General features: G+C 40.3%; 1 protein-coding gene across 6 annotated transcripts in view; it reads left to right on the plus strand.

The window, feature by feature from the left end:
• The window catches only part of HECW2 (HECT, C2 and WW domain containing E3 ubiquitin protein ligase 2), a 174,901-nt gene that overhangs the window by 118,762 nt on the left and 36,244 nt on the right, over positions 1-19,895 (plus strand). For all 6 annotated transcript variants that reach the window (XM_068196277.1, XM_068196278.1, XM_068196279.1 and 3 more), the window contains 9 exons: positions 522-1,862; positions 3,129-3,224; positions 5,563-5,713; positions 6,087-6,190; positions 9,318-9,442; positions 10,051-10,236; positions 14,543-14,677; positions 17,462-17,564; positions 18,580-18,676. In XM_068196277.1, coding sequence (XP_068052378.1) covers positions 522-1,862; positions 3,129-3,224; positions 5,563-5,713; positions 6,087-6,190; positions 9,318-9,442; positions 10,051-10,236; positions 14,543-14,677; positions 17,462-17,564; positions 18,580-18,676 — 2,338 coding nt within the window. The remainder of the gene's footprint in view (positions 1-521; positions 1,863-3,128; positions 3,225-5,562; positions 5,714-6,086; positions 6,191-9,317; positions 9,443-10,050; positions 10,237-14,542; positions 14,678-17,461; positions 17,565-18,579; positions 18,677-19,895) is intronic.

Genomic DNA, 19,895 nt, shown 5'->3' on the forward strand with positions numbered 1-19,895 from the left:
GTGTCTAGGCTTTTCTGTTGTTGAGGACATAATATACTTTCTCATTTGTATATGGTCCCTCTACTACAGATTTTTTCTATTGGGATTCAAAATTTAGATATGGCAGGTACTACCTTGGAGATGGCAGTTCCAAAACCACCAACGCTTAGCATATTGTTTTTGATTTTCTTGGATAGATTCTAAATTAATCTGCTTATGATTCTCATTTTATGCTTGGCAGTGCTCTGTCTTTGAAAGCAATATGGGAATCCTTTAAAGTCATACTGTGCACCTCTTAATTTTTCTATATCTTACAAAACAGTATATAGAGTAATACATGGAAAATTCTGTAACTGCTCTTCCAACACTGTAGATGCCTCTGTTATTTTGATTGAAGTTTCTTCCCTTAGTTTTCTGATTGAAGTAAGCAAGCGTCTTCGAGGATGTGTATTTTTATATAATTTAAGTAGAATGAACTATGTGTTCTTGCTGCTCTGTGTTTCACCTTCATTTGAATATCAATATGCTTTCTGTCTCTACAGATGCTTCACCAGAAACAGTTGGGACTTTGCTAGGAACCAACTCTGTAAATGGAGACTTGGGGAGCCCCTCTGATGATGAGGACATGCCAGCAGGACATCACGATACATCCACGGTGTGTTCCAATGGCCCAGTCTTTGAGGAATCTTCTGGAGACACAATCCTGAGACACTCTTTAAGGACTAGTAGGACTCTGGAGACAGACCAGGATGAGCTGACCTCTGGTGCTTCAAGATCATCCCCTCCCAGAGGTCGCCAGGACTCACTAAATGACTATCTCGATGCAATAGAACACAATAACCATCCCAGGCCAGGGACATCTGCCTGTGGTGACCGTCCACGAGGAGCCTCCCCAAAACTGAGGAGCAGCTTCCCTACTGACACAAGACTTAATGCTATGCTTCACATTGACTCAGATGAAGAGGAGCACGAGCTGCATCAAGACCTGGGTTTTCCATCCTCTTTGGAAGATGATGGCGGTTTAGTAATGCTTAATGGTGCTACCAGAAATGTTGAAAGAAATGACGTAAGTTCCTCATCAGATCAGGTGATGCCAGGGCCTGCGGAGAGTGAAAGGGTTTCAGCTTCTGATGCTCCTTTGCCATCGGCTGATGACCAGCAAGATTCTCTCCCAGAGCTTCCACCTCCAGAGGAAGGAGGCGAACGCCTGCAGGGCTCTCCGGCTGAAGCCCCAGCAGAGCAGGCTGGCAGCGAGTCCTCTGCCCCTCCGGAGGCAGAGCAGCCTCCCGCCAGCGCGGACTCGGGAGCTGCTGAAGCTGCAGGTGGGAGCAGAAGGGGCGTCAGCGAAACGGAGTCCATCGACCAAGGCTCGGAGCCTTCCCAGCTGTCGTCAGAGACGGAGCAGAGCGACCCCGCTCGCACCGAGAGCGTCAGCGAGGCCAGCACCCGGCCCGAGGGGGAGAGCGACGCCGAGGGGGCCGACAGCTCCTGCAACGAGAGCGCGACCGTGCGGCGCTCCTCCGTGGAGATGCGCTGCTCCTCCTGCGAGAGCGCCAGGTTCCCCGAGACTCCAGCCTTCTCTCCCCAGGAGGAGGAGGAGCAGGGAGCCTGTGCCGCCGAGGCGGCTGCGGCGGGGCCGGGGGCCGAAGCGCAGGACTCTGCGAGCGCTGCTGCTTCTCTGCCCGCGGTGCAGTTACCTCAGGGGGAAGCGCAGGAGGCTGAGGCAGGAGAGCTGCAGGACCAAGAGGAGGCAGAAGAAATCTGGCAAAGAAGAAGAAGCCTGCAGGCAGCGGCTGCCCCCAGCCAGTCTCAGGATGAAGAAATTGAGGGAGCACAGGCACCGTGTGAGGGTGCCACAGCACAGCTTGAAGGAGCTACTGGAGGTAAGAACTGCAGGAGGCACTTTCTGGAGTGACCTTGCTGCACCTGAAAACAAAGGTCGTTAATGTCTCAATTGCATTATCTTTCAAGGTTTTTTTTTTTTTTTTTTTTTTTTTTTTGTTCCTTTGAATTTATTTCTTTATTCAAGAAACTCTTGGGGGTTTTTGATTTAATGAAAAATCCGAAATGTGTTTACTTTAAAATTGGATGTATTTTAGTTCTTGAGAGAGTTGTGAGGAGGATGAAGAGGAGGAAAGAATTCCACAATACTACCCTGCTCACTAATGAAAATGGTAATGAGGGATGAAACTCCCCCAAAAGTATAAAATGCAAAATAGAATTTATATTGCACTCTTTTCTTTTAGATGTTTTATATTAGCATTAAAACATAAGGGTAATCAAAAGAAAGGGGAAAGGAAAAATGATCATATTTTGTCAACTTCAGGCTCTTTATTTCTCTTTTCCCAGTTCCTTCTTTGTACAGATAGATCCTAGCGCACTGGAACCTTGAGGGAAGAGAAATGTGTTACCCAACTTAACACTGTAAAACTTAATGATTTTAAAATTATTTTAACAGTTGAGAATTTTCTGTGTCACTAAAATTGCTGAAAGTAGAAATGTGTCCCTAGTGAATTGTTTCCAAGCATCTTTAATAATGGATTGATTATCTGTTCAGTTTCTTCAGGGACTGAAGTATATACAATCAAGTGGGTTTCCGAGTGCGTCTTTTTCATAACATACCAAGAGCTATATACAAGCAATAATTTCCTCTCTTCATAAACAGTTTGTTGACTGGAAATAATAATTTGGGTGTTTATTTCAAATACTGTCAATATTTTACAGCATTTTCTAGACATTTGGGATGCTCTTTATTAGGTGTCAGGTTGCGTCGTGTTTTGCAGATCAGTCTGGCTGCAGCAAGGAAGGACAGTGGACAGTTCCACCTCCCACTCTTAAGGTTTCTGGGGCCAGGTGGAGCTTTGTCCTGGGATATGGCTCAGGCACAGGTTGTTTCCGTGCCCTGACTTTGGCTGCTCAAAGATGGATGCAGCACATCCCAGAGGTGATGTTTCCAGGACCAGGACATCCCAGAGGAATCCCTTGCCTAGAACTGTCGGCCTAACTTATTTTGACCCCAAGAGCAGATGACTGTTAGATATATCCTGAAATATCGTAGTTCTGCAGAAGAAGCTTGCTCAGTTCAGAGGCAACTCTAGGGCTTCCCCACACTGACTGAAAAAAGTTATTTATGTGTGTTTTGATTCCAGGTTCTCCTGCCAATGGCCATCAGCCCTTGAGGTCCCTGCCTTCGGTGCGTCAGGACGTTAGCCGGTACCAGAGAGTGGATGAGGCTCTGCCACCAAGTGAGCTTGTCCATACTTTGGCTGGGGGATAAACTGCCTGTGTCTCTTTACTGAGAGTTCATTACATTTCCTTTTTGAATGTTAGAACTGAGAATGAACAGCTTAGAAGTTGGAAGCGAGGAGTGACGCTGGTTGGGTCTGGGGTTGTTGTTGTGATAATTACACCTGGTGCACACAGACTTGCTGAGTGTCACTCTTGCAGAGACAGTGTTGCCTTTCCTGTGTGCAGTGCACAGGGGCAGGGAGACGAGGTGATGGTGCTTGTGAGGCACTGTGAGCTGTCAAGCACTCTGAAATCTCTGAATACTGCTTGTGTGGTAACGATTTACAAAGGAATATGCAACATCTTTCATATCTGCAGATTAACTTACTGGTGTCTGTGCTTCCCTTGCATTTTTTGAGGCAGAGTGAAGATTTTATATTAAAATAAACCTGGACATTAAGCAACAGTTAGATGAGCCTTAAGGAATAAATGAATTGTAATTTCTCTATTGCGTATGAAAAATACATTGCTCTCAATTATTGAACTTATTCATGTGCTTAAACTTTGAGAAGTGAAAATCTATTCAGTATTATGTATTCAAAGAAAGGACCTCCCATCCCCCCTCCCCCCTGCCCAAAAAAAAAAAAAAAAAAAAAAGCTATACTTTAAAGGAGTCAGGAATTAAGATATTTAGTGTAAAATGAACAGATCTTTATTTCCCAGTATGGTATGGGACTGTGTTTGCTCTGTAATTGGAGCAAGTAACTGGAAGGAGCGCGACAGAGCACAGATATAACTGTGTGTGCAAAGCCAGCATGATGGTATGGTTGTGCTCCCTGCTGGTTCTGTTATAATCAGATTAATCCTCTGTGCAGATCTTTGAGTTAATTAACTGCCACCCTATTATACCAGTTTGACATTTTACAGAACTGTGTCTGGGAGAAAAATATTTCAGAGATGAAGAGAGATAGCTAGTCCAGTTCTGTGGTTTCGGAAGAAAACTATACACTGCAATAACCACTTGGAAAAATTGCTGAAATATTAGTGGGAAAAGCTTTGGCTGTGCAGTATTTTAACATTTCTACCATTTGCTGGGTTTCTGCATTTTAATGCATGTCATGATGCATGTACACATCACCCCTTTACAATCATAGCCCAAAACAATCTCTGTGTTGATAAATAATTTGATAATATAAATAAAGCCTACTAATAATTGCCTAGATTCACTTTTTTTTCTCCAAAGCTCTGCTTTCAGATATGTGACAGGTTTAATATTTTAATACTGAAAAATTAGAGAAAATATTAAGGATATGATTTTGAGCTGTAAACTGTAATTTCTTTTTAATTTGGGTTATATTCTATTTGTTTTTTCACCAAAATTTGAAAGTAAGGAAGAAAAATATGTGTATTTCTTTCAGTCTTGTGTTTTGTCAAGTTAAAGAACAAGAGAAAGAATTTAAACATTTATTTCTGCCTATAATGTGCAACAATATGCTCCAATTCCTACATTCCTGGGGAGAAAATTAATAAAGCTTGACCATGAAACTTTGATGAATGACAATTTTGCAATAGCTTCAGCAAGCTATTTGTAACACATTTGACTAACAGTGCTTTGATGGAATATAGCCTAAAATAGGAACATAGCAGAAGACAGCCTTGTCCATCACAACACTGATGCAGGTGCTTTACTTTGGAAGCCATTGCCCAGGTGTTTGAACTTGTGTATTTTAAATTAAGTGCAGAAAAAAATGGTTTTCTTCCTCAAGAGCATGTTACAGAAATGATGACTGTATCAGAATTGGGCATAAACAAGACAAGAAAAATCCCAACTTATTATACAGTGGTTTAGGGCTTGACAGTTAGGCAGGATAATGAATTTACAAATGTAAACTGTTTGAGGGTTTTTTTTTTTTTTTTTTTTTTGTTGTTGTTGTTTGGGTTTTTTTTTCCAGTGAACAATTCTGTTCTTCCTGGAATACTTGAGTGTTTTATTTTGTTTACAAACACTGGTTTAAAAACTTGAGCGTTTTTTTTCTGTCAGCAGATACTGCTTTCACTTAGACTTGCAATAGTCTCATCCAGACACCTTCTGAGCTCTCAAAGACTGTTTTTCAGCTGATGTGCTAAATGGTTTGCACGTTTTCTGTACTTGTGTCTGTGATTCAGGCATGTCTGTTTCTGTATAGATGTGTATTTTTTATACACACATATATATGTCTATGTTATAGTAGTAATTATTATTATCATTATAGAGACGTGAAGCAATAGATGGAGTTACAAAAGTGATAGAGCTCAAACAAATCAGTGAATAAACCCCAAGCCCTCCGTAGTTTACAGTATTTTATTGCTCCTTAGACTGGGAGGCTCGAATTGACAGCCACGGACGGATTTTTTACGTGGACCACGTGAACAGGACAACTACATGGCAGCGACCCACAGCTCCCCCAGCCCCACAGATCCTGCAGAGGTCCAATTCCATACAGCAGATGGAGCAGCTGAATCGCCGGTAAGAATCACCCTTGGTGCTTGTGAATTCTGTGTGCTTGCAAAACTGCATTCCCCATTGCAAAACTGAGCATGGAGACAAGGCCACAGCTGCTCCCACTGCTGGCCTTAGGTGGTTCTTTTTATGTGGCTGTTGCTTTTAGTTTGCGTGTGAGTTTCCAGGACTTTTGTGTTCCACCTGTGATCTTAAGCTGTGTGATCAAAAATAATACATCTGATGATGGTTGTCAGAAATTCAAAAGGCTATTAATGCAGAAATCAGAGGCCAATATATATTAACCTATATGGCAGAAAATATGGGCAGGCTCCCTTGGAGCTAGAATTGGGTCATAGTTACCATATACTATATGTAAAGTCCAGTTTTCCAACCCTAGGTACCAGAGCATCCGAAGAACAATGACAAATGACAGGCCTGAAGAGCACACAAATGCCGTGGATGGAGCTGCAGAGGAAGCTGAATTTCACCATTCTAATTCAGGTAAAAAAAAATTAATTTTTTATCCCTTCTCCAAAGAAGGGACCACTTATCTCACAGATGATTTAGTGAGAGTGCATAAAGCAAACCCTCACTTCTTCCTCTGAAAGTCTGTGTGAAAATGAAGCCATTTGTTTTCAATGCTGTCTGGTTTTGAAAGTTATGACTCAGCCTGCTCAATATGCTGAAGAGAAGATTGTGAGATTCAGAGCACTTTTCTGTCAGTACCAGACTGGTTTAGAGAGCAGGACACTTGGCAGTGAAAGAAACATAAAATTGTGTGGTCTGGCTTACAAACATTTTGACTCTGCTAATGCAGTTTGAATTAGTAGAATGTAGAACTAGAAAGGGCTTCAGGCAGTCATTGACTGCATCGCTGTAGATAGATCGGGTGAGCTGTTCCTAGGCCATTCTTGCCAAATGCTGTCTCATGAGTTCTTATATTCTCCACTTGAGGGACATTCTTTAACTTTTTTAGACAGTCTACTCATTATTCTTCTTATAACATAGCCTTGAATCCATTGCTTCCTAGTCTTCCCTTGTGACTTCTGGTTTTAGGTCTCAAATTAGTTTTTTGGCCTACTCAGGATTGTCTTGAGTTGGTCTTCAACTTCTGAGGAATATTTCAGAAAGTCAATTAAAGCTATGACTCTGCTGTACTGAAGAGGTTGTGGAAGTGTCTTACATAAAACACTCCTTGTATATTACCGCAGAAGGTTTTGTTTTGTTTGTTTTGGTTTTGGGGTTGTTTTTATTTGTTTGTGTTTTTTCTTTTTAATAGTTTGACACTAACCAGTGTTCAGTCTTTGATCTGCTAAAATCAGGTCCTCATCTTTGTGTGCAGAACTTTGGCACAAATATCTGTTTTCATCTGGTCTCTGTGAGTTGATTATCCCTACATGCACACAGATCTTTGTACTTTTCTAATTGCCCCTGTGGTTTTGAATCTTGTCCATTCTGTTGTCCAGGTACTGCAGAATCTCCTAATTGGAACAAGTTTTGTCTTCCCTACCCAGTCATTAGTAGAAATAATGAGCAGGACCGGAACCAGAGAGATCTTAGTAAAACATACAGCATTATCCCATTCCTTCTGAGAACTCCTTCAGACCCCTGAAAGAGCCACCAGTGTCTCAGCGATTGCTCTACGTTATTTCCTAATTGTTAGAGTGGATGTCACTAGACCTAAAGGCTTTGAAAGCCTTTCATTTGCACCACGCTCTTTAACCTGCTCTCTCTCACCTCCATTTTTTCATTCTTCTGATAGTCTGTCCAGTGTTAACCTTTGGAATAGGAAGATAGGAAGAAAGACCTTTTTTTTAGTTCTGAACATCATTACTTTTTTTCTTTTCACTAAGCAGTTCTTTCCTTGATCATCTTCCTACTGAAAATCTACAAACACATTTATGAAGTTTTTTATCCATCCTGTCCCTTGCACAGCTGTGTGGTGTCTTGTGCTTTGGCTTTATCTCTAGATGCTCTTGATGTACTCTTTTAAAAGTCTCTCCTAAATTAATCTGATATGCAAGCAGTGTCACCCTTTTCTGAGTTTCAGGTCATTGTAAACTTGAGATTTACCCAAGTGCTCCCTTTCATTGCTTGTAGACTTCACTTCTGTTGTAGCTGTTTCCTTTTCTGTCTTGGTGCATGTGCAGCCCTATGGCTTGTGCTGTACACAAATCAGTGTTAAGCAAATTCAGGCCAAACCCTAATCAGCAAATTCAGCTGAATAAACTTTTCATAAACCAAATTCATAAGCCTCAAACTACAATAAAAACCCACCTGGTGACCCATTCTGGTTTCCAGATTGCCCAGACTATGACAGAGGACTTACCTGCTGCATGTCACAGCATCTTCCAGGGTGTGAGAGTTGCCTGGTGTACACCCAAATTTTGTACCAGTACAGAGTTCACATAAAACTTCAGTGAGTGTCTGCAAGACACTCCCAGCCCAAGTATTCAGGCACAGCTTCAGGAGCCTTTGTGCCACTCTGCCTTCATCCCATTCATGGTGTGTTCCATGTGGGACAGCTTGAGGTCTATTGTTTAAGTAGTGTTTCTAAAAATCCTCTTGTTTATTTATTTTACCAATTTCCCTCATGCTTCCTGGTTTCCTCTAATGTGTTTATTTTATTTTCTCCATGTCCTGTACTTAGAATTTTACCTTTGTTATTTTCCTGTCCTTTTGTTATTTCTTCTTACTTTCCCTCAGTCTAGAGTCTCATTCACTACCTTTCTCCTTGCTCTGCTTGTGTGTTACAATCCTTTAAATCTGTGATAGCTGTTGTCTGTGCGATTAATGCTCATTTGATGGAGAAGTGTGCACATACTGCAATGTGTAAAAAAGAAAGAAACTGAAATGTAGATGGCAGCACACATTTTAGTGTAATATCACTGAAGACCAAATCTGAACTTGCAATTTTTAATTTTCATTTAAAATACGCTTCCAAATGTCTTTGGAGAGAACTGGGGGCAACAGTGTTGACATTGTAGCAAACACCACTCAGTATATCGTTGCTTCCTTCCTGGTACTGAAGAAAAATCAGGGCACTTCTGTAGTTGCTAGGACAAGACAAAAATGTTTATTGGAAGTTGAAACTTGAAAGGTACTTCCTTGGCAACCTACTTCTTACTTACATAAGCTGCTTCAATACTGTATCAAGACTGGGGCTGTGGTAATGGCAGATTTATTGTTTGTTTTTTAAGAAGGAATAAAATATTTATAAGTGTATAATGACTTTTATATCCATTTGTTAGCATTTAAAAAATAACTTACCTGTATACAGCTACAGTATAGCAGTGCAGACATGCCATGGGGACTTTCTTGCATCTTATGTATAGACACAAATTTCATAACCCAAATTATGGAAAGTGATTTTTTTTAATGGTTGTTTACCAAAAGTCACAAGTAAATGTTACTAAACTAAACTTGTAATATTCTCAGAACTTCAGTGTTATATTAGAAGAAATTTGGGCACACTTTTGTGGACAATCCTCTGTAAATCTGAAATAATTGTGAAATAATTGAAATAATTAATGCTTTCCTTGCTTGTGTGATTCACATCAATATAGTTGTTTGCAGGGATGCTTTGGTAATAACTGCTGGAAGTCTTTGTCATTTACTTTGCTCTTAGATTTTCGAAGAGAGAATGTGCTGCCTCACTCTACCTCCAGATCCAGACTTACTTTATTGCTCCAGTCTCCCCCTGTGAAATTCCTTATCAGCCCAGAGTTCTTTACAGTGCTGCATTCTAACCCTGTGAGTATGGTGGATACAGCTCAAAGACTTTCATAAATATGTGCTTAAAAATGCAGTTGTTTTGTGTACAAATGCACTGCTCAGTGTTTGATGATAAGATATTGGTAGTACATAGGGAGGCTAGATTCAGTCATCATTATCCCCTGAAATTACTGGGCTATCAGGGACATCATAGTTCTGCATGATAGCAATTTTTATTTTCCACTTGATTCTTCATCTTTCTTATGATACAAAATTATTTGTTTATGGAAGCCATAGCTTTCTTGCTGTGCTTTGCATAGGGTGAAACACAATTCTGGGAATGACCTTGCTGCTTAAAGGCAATATTGGTTTCCCCCAGATTGCCTGGTTTATATCAAAGTATGTTAGAGGTCACACTGAATGAAAAACCATCTTAATATATATATTTTCCTTTTTTGCCTGTTCTTCAGTGCTTCCTTTTGCATAGGTTCCCCCGCACTGTTTTTTTGTGTAATGGGATTTGTAGTGTAAGAAGCAATGGAATGAATAACTTTTCTTCTGCAGGCTCACTTACAATGAACAGGGCTGTCTTTTGTGGCCAGAGCGGTTTTCTCTTTGAAAAGCCTTTGCTGTTGTGTGTTTTTCAGAGTGCCTACCGCATGTTTACAAACAACACGTGTCTGAAGCACATGATCACCAAAGTCCGGCGGGACACCCACCACTTCGAGCGCTACCAGCACAACCGGGATCTGGTGGGCTTCCTCAACATGTTTGCCAACAAACAGCTGGAGCTGCCAAGGGGCTGGGAAATGAAACACGACCATCAGGGCAAGGTAACTCCTCAGTGCTAAGAAGGCCTTGTGTTCATCAGTTTCTGAGATCAAATGGATGGACTTGAGGTAAAACGGAAGGCCTGGGACTGCTCCGGGGAGGATCACTCTGGTGGTTGTGTATTGCTTAGAAGGAAAGAGATGGTATGGACTAGGTTTCCTTAAGAGGTATTGGAGATCTTAAATAGTTGCAAGTCTCACTGATTTTTTTTTAACAGGTATCAATTTTCAATTTCCTAAAAAAATATTTTGATATCACTTTTACAGTTGTGATGTAAGTTTTAATGTAACTTTAAGCTAGTGCATCCTCATTATCTGGACCATTATATTTTTTGAGGAAAACAGGAGGGTTAAAAATAGACTATGATTAGAATGTGAGGAAGTGATAAGGCTTATCAGTTTATTAGGTTTACTGGCATATTTCGCTTCTTGGTTCTTACATTTATCACTCTCAGTGTGGTTAGCTGTGAGAGTCCATATAAATAATGATCTTGATGCTTGGAAAGATTAGACAATTCTAAACTGAAGGGTAAAAGTACTTGAGGGTTGTTTCCTAGATTTTTTTAACTCTGACAAGCACTTCATCTTTTCATTAGACACACAATTAGGAATGTGTAATTCTACTAATGTTCTTTGCCTCACTCTTTTCTGTTTTAAGTCATTCTTGTTCTGTTAAGTTCTTCAGAGGCCAGTTTTCTCCTGAAGAATAGGGCAGTTTTCAATTTTCTTTAATATGTGCTCCATAGAGAGAATTAAACCTTTGGATTTTTGGGTTGGTATTTGGTAACAGCAATGCTACCACAATATTAATCAAGAAGAGGAAGCACTGAATACATTCCTGCTGGGAGCTCTTCACTTTGAATTAGTCTTAGTATTGCTCATTTTCATCATTGTGTGTGTCACAAGTGCCACTTGCGGGCAGTAGAAAAGCCTGTTCAGCACTCGAGAGATACCGTGGCCAGTACATGGCAAGACCAGTGCTTGGGAAGACCAAACTGAAACTGGACCTGCCTTTATTGAAGCATAAACCTAAAAAGTAGCAAGTAGGACTTAGCCATAACACAATATATAATTGTTTCCTTTCCTTAACTACTTTTCCCTACTGAGAAGAGGTTTTCCTTTATTTTTTCAAGTATATCACAGTGAGACTTGGCCCTCTTTGTGGGCTGTGTTCCAAGGTCAGCTGGGGACTGCCCACCTCTGAACTCCCTCCAGAGCTGCACAGCAAAGCCCAGCTGCCCACTCCTCTTTGGCTCCTTTGTGTATCCCCTGAAGGTGATAATATCGTGCAGTCCTCCCTAAAAGGTCTGTGACCACAGTGTAGTTTGTGATGGGCATTACAGATGATCTTTCATCAGTCACTGACCCCAGGGAGGCAGAAAGCCATTGGAAAATGTGTTAGCAGGAAGCATTATACAGGCTTAATAGGCCCCTGAGCTGAGCTTTGAGATTCTACCTTGCAGTGTCCATGTGCATACACACAGACATCGTACAGGTAATGCATTTGTGCAGTGTGCATAAGCACATGTCTGTATTTTAAAGCCAGATGCAAGTCTTTGTGCTTTTTAATTAGATCTCTGCAAGATGTGCAAATACACAGGAAGTTATTAGAGCACATTTATTGGAGCATAGTTTTTCTCTCTACAATTAAAGAAATCAAAGTAATAGATTAATGAGGTCTCCAATAGGAAGAAAAAGTATTTTAGCAAGCTTCATAGGTTTTAACTGGAAGAATAACTAGGGCAACTATTCATGTTTAATGGGCTAAATATAGTTTTGGCACTGCCTATTTTATGTCAGTCTCTTCAAGCATTGTAGATTTATGGATTATAGCTAGGCAGGAGTTATGAGAGGAGTTTTTTTGAAAGGATATTGTGAACCACAGTATATTTTGAGCTATGTGCCAGTGTCCAGATTAGCCCAAAGCATTGAAGCTCCAATGGTTATCTTCACTAAAGCTTCAAAGTGATAATTTATGCTTTGTTTTAAAGTAGGCTACTATGAACTGGCCTGCAACCATACATATTAAATAAGATATGATTGTCTTTATCTTCATGTCTAAACTGAATTGTTATTTAAATAGAATGCTGTGGAACACTGCATGCAATACTAGAGTGCTGCATTAGCTCGGAACTGAGTGGTGCAGCTCTAAGAGTACTACCTCCTTTATTGAATCAGGATTTTTTTAAAAAGTGATTTGCAGTATGGTGTTGACTTAATGAAATCAACCTGTGTTTTGCTGAAAGTGCTTTACATCTTATAAATGTACACAGACTAGGTAAAAGAGATAGGAGGACTTAAAAAAAATCCCCAAACTTTACTTGCTAGTAAAGTAGGTAGATCTTACCAGTCAGGAGAAAAAATTTCAGAAAGACTGGCTGTGTTCCAGCAGTTTCTTCCAGTCATCTGCCAGGCCCCAAATATAAATTTCATGATGGTTTTCATTCTTTCTCACTGGTTTTGTATTCTCTAATCTGTATGCTTGCATTGCAGGGTGGGTCATTGTTTGTCAAGGTAAAAAGTCCTGCATCAGGCTCAGATGTAGCAATTAAAATTTCATTTATTGAATACGCTTTCAAGTGTTTGAACTGTGAAACTGTTTCACTTGCATATCTGTGACTATATCAGATGGCCAGAACAGGGTTCTTACTGCTCAGGTGATGGGATTCCTCCCTTGTAGGTACAAGCTGCAGGTACAGGTGATTGCTGTTTGGGCTACAGGAAGCTTGGTGCTCTTTTCTGGAGCACTTACAGGGTTCTGCAACTGTGGTGTCTCTCCATATGCTTCTCCTTCCTTGAGAAATGGAAGTACGAACATTTTCTCCCACTGCAGTCCATAAGGACATTTAGTTGCTCTATAGCATGCCACACTGGTTTGTCTACCTACCTTCACAGCAGTAAGAAGAATTGCATTTGCTCTGGTCTGGTTTTCCCAATCTGAAACAATGATTCCATGAATACTAGAAGCTGGTGTTGCTGCCAGAAAAGTGGTTCTGCTCTCCTCTACTCTCATCCCTGGTGAGCTGAGCAAGGTTAGAGGAGCCAGCAGGGAGAGGGACAAAAAGAGAGTAATTTTAGCCTGGACCAGAACCTCTGATGGGTTCACTGCATGGCTACACAAACACTTGTGCCAGCACAAGGCAGGAAGGGCACACAGGGGATGAAACAAGTGGTCAGGAGGGGGAAAGATGAGAATGTTTCTTTTGCTGACACCACAAGAATAAATTGTTTGTGGAACTGTGGTCGAAGTACCTCACTGGTAGCCAAACACAGAAATGGCTCCCGCAGTCCCTGACCACCTCTCTGCTGGTCCACATTTTTTGATTCCTCAGACCAGATGTCACTTTCCTGTAATTCTCCTGCTCAAAACTGAGATTTTTTTTTGCCACTTCCACGTTTCCAGTATTGTGACAGAAAACGCAGAGTGTGTTGAAATAGAACAGTGCTGGTTTCCAAGTGCAACACTGGTGCTACAAAAAGTTTAAATTTCAGGGTGTAGAAACCTTTTTGGTTCAAATTGGGTAGAATTGTAGGCAGCTTTAATTTTCCAGGATACATGTCCCTGTGACCTTGTTTTCAGCAAATGGTTGACTGGCCAATATGTGGTTGTTCTCATCAATTAGCTGATGTAAATTTTTTTGTTGCCATCATCTTTGTGTTGTTGGTTGACCTTTCTTTTTGGCTTTCAGAGGTCTTTTCTTTTTTCTTTTTTTTTTTGGGATGGTAGGATGGTGCTTTAAGGTTTTTTTTGCATTTTGTTTTGGTTTTTAGAAAAAAGATCAGTGAACTTTAGAATAGTTGTAGCAGAAATACGGCAAAAATGCCTGTTGGTCTGTAATCATAGTTCATCACTGGATGCAAGCATACACTTGACATACATACAGCCAATTTTGTTCATAATTATATGGTAAATACTTCACAAAAGGTAATGGGTTTGCCACTTAATGACACCTTTTTAGATGCTTATAAAGGAATGAAAAGGAGAATACACCAGGATTACTTTTATTAAATATCCAAGTCTTCTCTTCTTGACAGTCATAATAAAGCTTCCCGCTTCTGATGCTTGTCAGATGAGAATTTCAAAGGACTTTATATAGACACGAACAAAGTAAGACAATCAACAGTTCATCCCTTTGGGTCGGATGGAAAAGTGTTGTCCTCCTTTTGCAGAAAGGAAATGGAAGTCACAGTAACAGACTTTCCACAGCCCCACCTGATCAATGAAACCTGGATCCCCAATAGACATTAACCTCAGACCTAATGAATAAAAAAAGCGTTGATGAATTCTGTCTTCTGTGTCCTTCTGCAGGCTTTCTTTGTGGACCACAACTCGCGCACCACGACGTTCATCGACCCGCGGCTGCCCTTGCAGAGCAGCAGGCCCACCAGCGCGCTGGTCCATCGGCAGCACCTGACCCGGCAGCGCAGCCACAGTGCGGGGGAGGTGAGTGGGGTCTGGGCCTCCTCCTCGGGAGCACCCCCTCCCTCTTCCACATCATTCCATGTGGGGAGGAGCATGATTCTTCTCTAACAGTGCACCAGTCTTCTGTGAGGATTTATTATATTTTCTGCTAGCCATTGTTGCTTTTAACATGTATGAATTCAGAGGAAAAATATGAAACAGGAGTTTTTATTTTGAATCCGCAGTAACCCCACTTAACCACAGGAGAGCATCTGATTACAGATTGCTGATTCCTGTATCTAGTCTTTCACTGACAAACTGTGTATTGTCTAGCATGGTGTCTGCCGAGTGTGTTCATATGTAACTGTGCAAAATAAGAGGGGGGAAAAGATTCATGTGTGACTATACATCTAGTTCTGCAACTTTCCCATGAAGTGTAAAAAAATCATACCACATACAGCTTTATCAGACTGTTATATGCCTTTGAATATGTATTTCATCTGTACTTTCTGATCAGAAGTACATGGAAAATACTATTTTGTTATGTTTTTGTGCACCATTTTCACTGGCAGGCCCCATATTGTTGTCACTTCCTTATACTTGTAACCTTGTGTATGTGCAGTGACTTGGACTTCAGTTGTACTTCATTTTAAAGCCTCCATACTGTTGGCTGTAGGTTGTCTTTTCAGGAGAGGGCTATTCTATGCCTGGAACTAAAAATAATACAGTTCAGAATAGCAAGAGAAATGCTTTGATTTATCCTTTTCTTAGCTCAGTCTTGTGGCAGATGAAGGTCTGCCAGGCCTCTGTTTCAGAGCAAACACGAATCTTGTCTGCCGCTTCTCTAACAGGGCTTCCACTGAGCTGCAGCAAGTGCCACAGCATTGGCTGCATGTCTTGTCACATCCTGTGTGAACATGGCTTAGTCAGCCCCCCTCCAGTATCAAGTATATTTTGCAAATGGTTTTAAGTACCATTTTCCATCAGTTTGGTGATGTTGTGTATAAGGCAAGAAGCTATATGCCTTCATATAGCTATTTAGATCTTGAATAAGGTAAACTATTTCTGTTGTTATTGATTTGTAGCAGAGCAGAAATATTTTTTTTTTCTTGACTTTACCCAATATGCATTCAAATTATCTTTCTTTAATCCAGTAGCTCTGCACTTAAAACAGGTATTTGTGCCGACCATGTTGCTGAAGTTGTCAATGCTGCAAAATAAGTATAGTTTATCCAACAAGAAATGGTTGTATATATTGCACATACATAGTCAAAATGCTTACCTGTCAAAATTTCCAACTCCATCTAGATGCATGAAATTTCTTAAACCATGTTTCAGTGTGCCCTTTTGGAAGTGTTTCCTTGATATTGTTACAATTGTAACTTGAATTGAGGTATAATTCCAGATAGGAATATCAAGCATAGCAATTCAATACAGTATTACCATTCTAGGATTAATGATGCAATGATGTTCTTTTATGTATGTATGAACCTGAACACCAGTTTTTCCTCTGCACTTTAGAGCTTATGTATTGCATATTGAATATATGTATTTTTTTCCCTATTTTTAAGCTACTGCATAAAGGAACCGTACATTATTGCAAAAGATGAGTACTTAATGAAAAAAAAAAAGGAAATACTTTCTTTGGCTTTAACTTGCCATGAACTTTGATGTTTTGAAGCCACTGACCCAGTTTTTACAGGGAGATGCTCTAAAGCAAACATGAACCAGTGTAAGGAATGCCTTTTTAGCTAAAGCTGAACTGCAGCGTGAAGCTGGAGCTAATAATAATGGCATTCCTTTTCCAGCACATTGCCTAACAGGAAATAATTCTTCATTTTTCTGAAAGAATATTATGAGAGAGCAAAAAGGTCTCGGGAGATATCTCGGGACTTTTGCTGCTTTGTGATTTCAAAGATTGGATTCAAAAGCAACCTTGTATAATTATTTGATCTTTTGCAGTTAGATGTTTTATAGATCTTTGAAGCTTGGGAGTGCAGTTCAAATGCTAACAATTACATGTAGGCAGATAAATGGAGAAGTAAACAAAGAGGTCTAGCAGGATGAAAAAGAGGTTGACCAAATGTTTTATAGAGATAAAATACTGAGTTCTGAGAAACGTCTGAAACCTCCTGGTGCAGTAAACTGCAGCAGTTGCCCTAACATAACAAATGCCTCTAAGAACAATTTTATTTTGTGGTTCTACCCTAAAAATTGTTCACATGCAGTTTTTTTCAAGTCCAGAAGGTGAATACAAGAAAAACAGAACAGTGTTTCTGAATTATTCTAGGAGCCGCGTTTTTACCAATTTTGGGCTTGTTTGACTTGCCTGAATGTGAACTCATTTCTTTATTCTCCTTTGAGGCTTCAGCCACAAACATCTTTCCACTTCAAATTTAGGGAAACTGCATTTATGCACAGAGGTAATAGAGGTGCTAATGAAGGAGCAGAATTTGGTTTCCAGAATGTTTCATATAGATAAAGATGTCTATTAATTACAAAAGACAAAATAAAATTACAAAATCAAAAAAGGTATCCCAGTTTTAATTTTTTGGTCTCTTTTCAGAATGGGACTGTTTAAAATTAGCAGTAAATTTTGCATCAGTTTTGATTCTTCCTATTAATGGGCCCAGTATGCTAAATAATGTTTTGCTAGTACCTGTCCTAACAGCTCAGCTGCTTCCTGCTGCAGTGGTTACTGGGGGTAGTGATCAAGCAAAGCCTTGACGTATGTGCTTGGTTCTAAGCCGTATAAATTCTCACTTTTCTGTACCCGAGTGCTTGTGCTGGCACAGACACTCACTGTGGTTACTTGCACGTTTTCAGGTCGGAGAGGACTCCCGTCATTCAGGACCCCCAGTTTTGCCAAGACCATCCAGCACATTTAACACAGTCAGCAGAGCTCAGTACCAGGATGTGGTTCCAGTGGGTACGTCAGCATCCAGCCTCTGCTCGGAGGAGTTTTCCATCACTGAGGGCTCATGGCAGTGTGCACTGCTGGGGTTTCCATTCACTTGGGATGACTAGAGGTTGCCATTTGTTATGGCTTCTGTCCATCAGCATTTCCCCAGTGTTCAGTTGGAACTTTCAGAGCTGGAAGCGTGCAGAACCAAATAACTGATGGATTTTACCTTCCTAGCTCACATACTCTGTGTGCTCACAGGATGAACTGAAGCCAGGGAGTCAGATTGGGTCCTAATTGAACTCCATGTGTTCCCAGAGATACTTAACTTTTTTTTTCTTTTCCACAACTTGTGAGCATCTATTTTGGCAGGATTACAGAAAGTGTTAATCAGCTTGGAATTAGCCATTAGCTTAACTTCTGTTCTCAGTTACATACACAGAGTTACTGACTTCTGTGCCACCACGTACAGAATGTAGCTTGTTAAATCTAACAGCTGTCACATTGTGCTAAATCAAGATAAATTAATCCGATTGACTCTGACTCTTTGTACTGTGGCATGTTTACTTGAAAACCTCTGTCTGTTTAAATCCTCCCCCTTGCCTTGGACATGGTGTGCATGCTTCACAGGCTCAGCCATTAATGAGGATTTGATACGGGTGTTTCCAATGGCTGCTTAAGTTGTGAGAATAGATGCAGTGAAAACCAAGGTCCCTGCAATTTTATACTAACAGTAAATATTCTGGTTTGACCTTAGCTAAGAGTGTGAGTGCTAAAATATAATAGAAATTGCTAACAGAATTATAGCTGTTAGCAGTGGAAAGGATATGTCACAATGAGATTTGGTTTATAATCATAAAAAGTGTGTTCCTTAAAAGACAATAGAATTAGTAGCCTTACATACGACAGCATCAACCCAATACTTCTAAACTTAAAACTGTGAAGGTGAAGTGTGTCATTATTGTTGAAGACTCAAAAGGAATGGCATCCTTTATTTTGGGATCTCCTTGTTTCAGCATGATATTTTTGTTAATATTTTCAGCTTACAATGACAAGATAGTTGCATTTTTGCGGCAGCCCAATATCTTTGAAATTCTACAAGAGCGCCAACCAGATCTTACCAGGAATCATTCACTCAGGTAAGAAAATTAGTGAAGTTTGCTATTCCCATTGCAGTAAAAAATGTTAGTTACAATTAGCTACTTTCCTTAGTTAACAGTGGAACATAACAGATTTTAGACTTCTGGTGCATTCAAACATATTCATAAAGCTGTGGGAAATAGTTGTTTACTGTGTTTCTGTGTAACAGCCTACTATAACAAGGTTGATGAGAACAGAGGTAATGTTTAATTATCAAATAAAGGTACCTACAAGAAAATGTTTGGAACAACTAACGTAAGAGATTTTTTGATGTCTTCCTAATGTGCCAAGACAGCTGGATGGCACAGCAAATGTGCCTGTTCATTCAGCTGGGAGCATGAGGCAGAATGGCATTTGGATTTGTCCTTATCTTTGCAAAGCACCTTTAGAGAAAGGCTGTTCTGACCTCATGACGTCTGGAGGTAATCTTATATTAATCAGAATTTTTGATGTCTCTCCAAAATTTACAAAATTGAATATCTACAGGTTTGTGCACAGTGCAGCAAGATCTGAGGAAGGATGATCTTTGTTGTGTGGTTGTTGTAATTCCCTCATATGTTTAGACTTGGAAATGGAAACACCAGCAACTTGGATAGTAGTGACCAGAACTGAAATGAATGTATCTGTTCTTCCTTGGACACTACATTTAAAAGATTGGTTTGATTGTTGGCAGCCTGTCCTGTGCAGTGCTGTGTTCCAGAGGCCTACCCACTGGCTGGCATGGCAGCCAGCACTGGTACTCATTTTTCTTCTGTTCTGTGTTACTTACTGATCCCTTTTCTTCTGTGTCCTTCAAGTTCCCAAACTTCAGCAAGCTGCCCTGTTTTGCAGTTTCCTTGTGTCGTATAACAAGTTTTGTGATGTGACTTCTGTGTTAAAGATGTGGTTTACCTTCTAAAGAAATTCTAGCTGCCAAACCTGAAACAACATACTAGCAGAATACAAACTCTCTAGAAAATACAGCAGAAATCTACAGTTCTCAGCATGTCAAAACACTTGTGCCCATATCACTGCGGGCAAGTTTTTCCCACCAGGCTTGGTTTGAAATCTGCTGGGATGTAGTATACAAACAACTTCTGGTTGCTTGTAGTTTTATTGCTTCATATTCTTTTTCCCAGGGTGCTTGATTTCCTTCAGTCTGATAGCAATCGGTGTAATTTTCTTCATGTGTGTTGTGGGTTTTTTTAACAAATTAGAGTTCAAATTGTTCACAAGGCT

This window comes from Anomalospiza imberbis, chromosome 7, assembly GCF_031753505.1.
Source record: "Anomalospiza imberbis isolate Cuckoo-Finch-1a 21T00152 chromosome 7, ASM3175350v1, whole genome shotgun sequence".
Taxonomy (NCBI): domain Eukaryota; kingdom Metazoa; phylum Chordata; class Aves; order Passeriformes; family Viduidae; genus Anomalospiza; species Anomalospiza imberbis.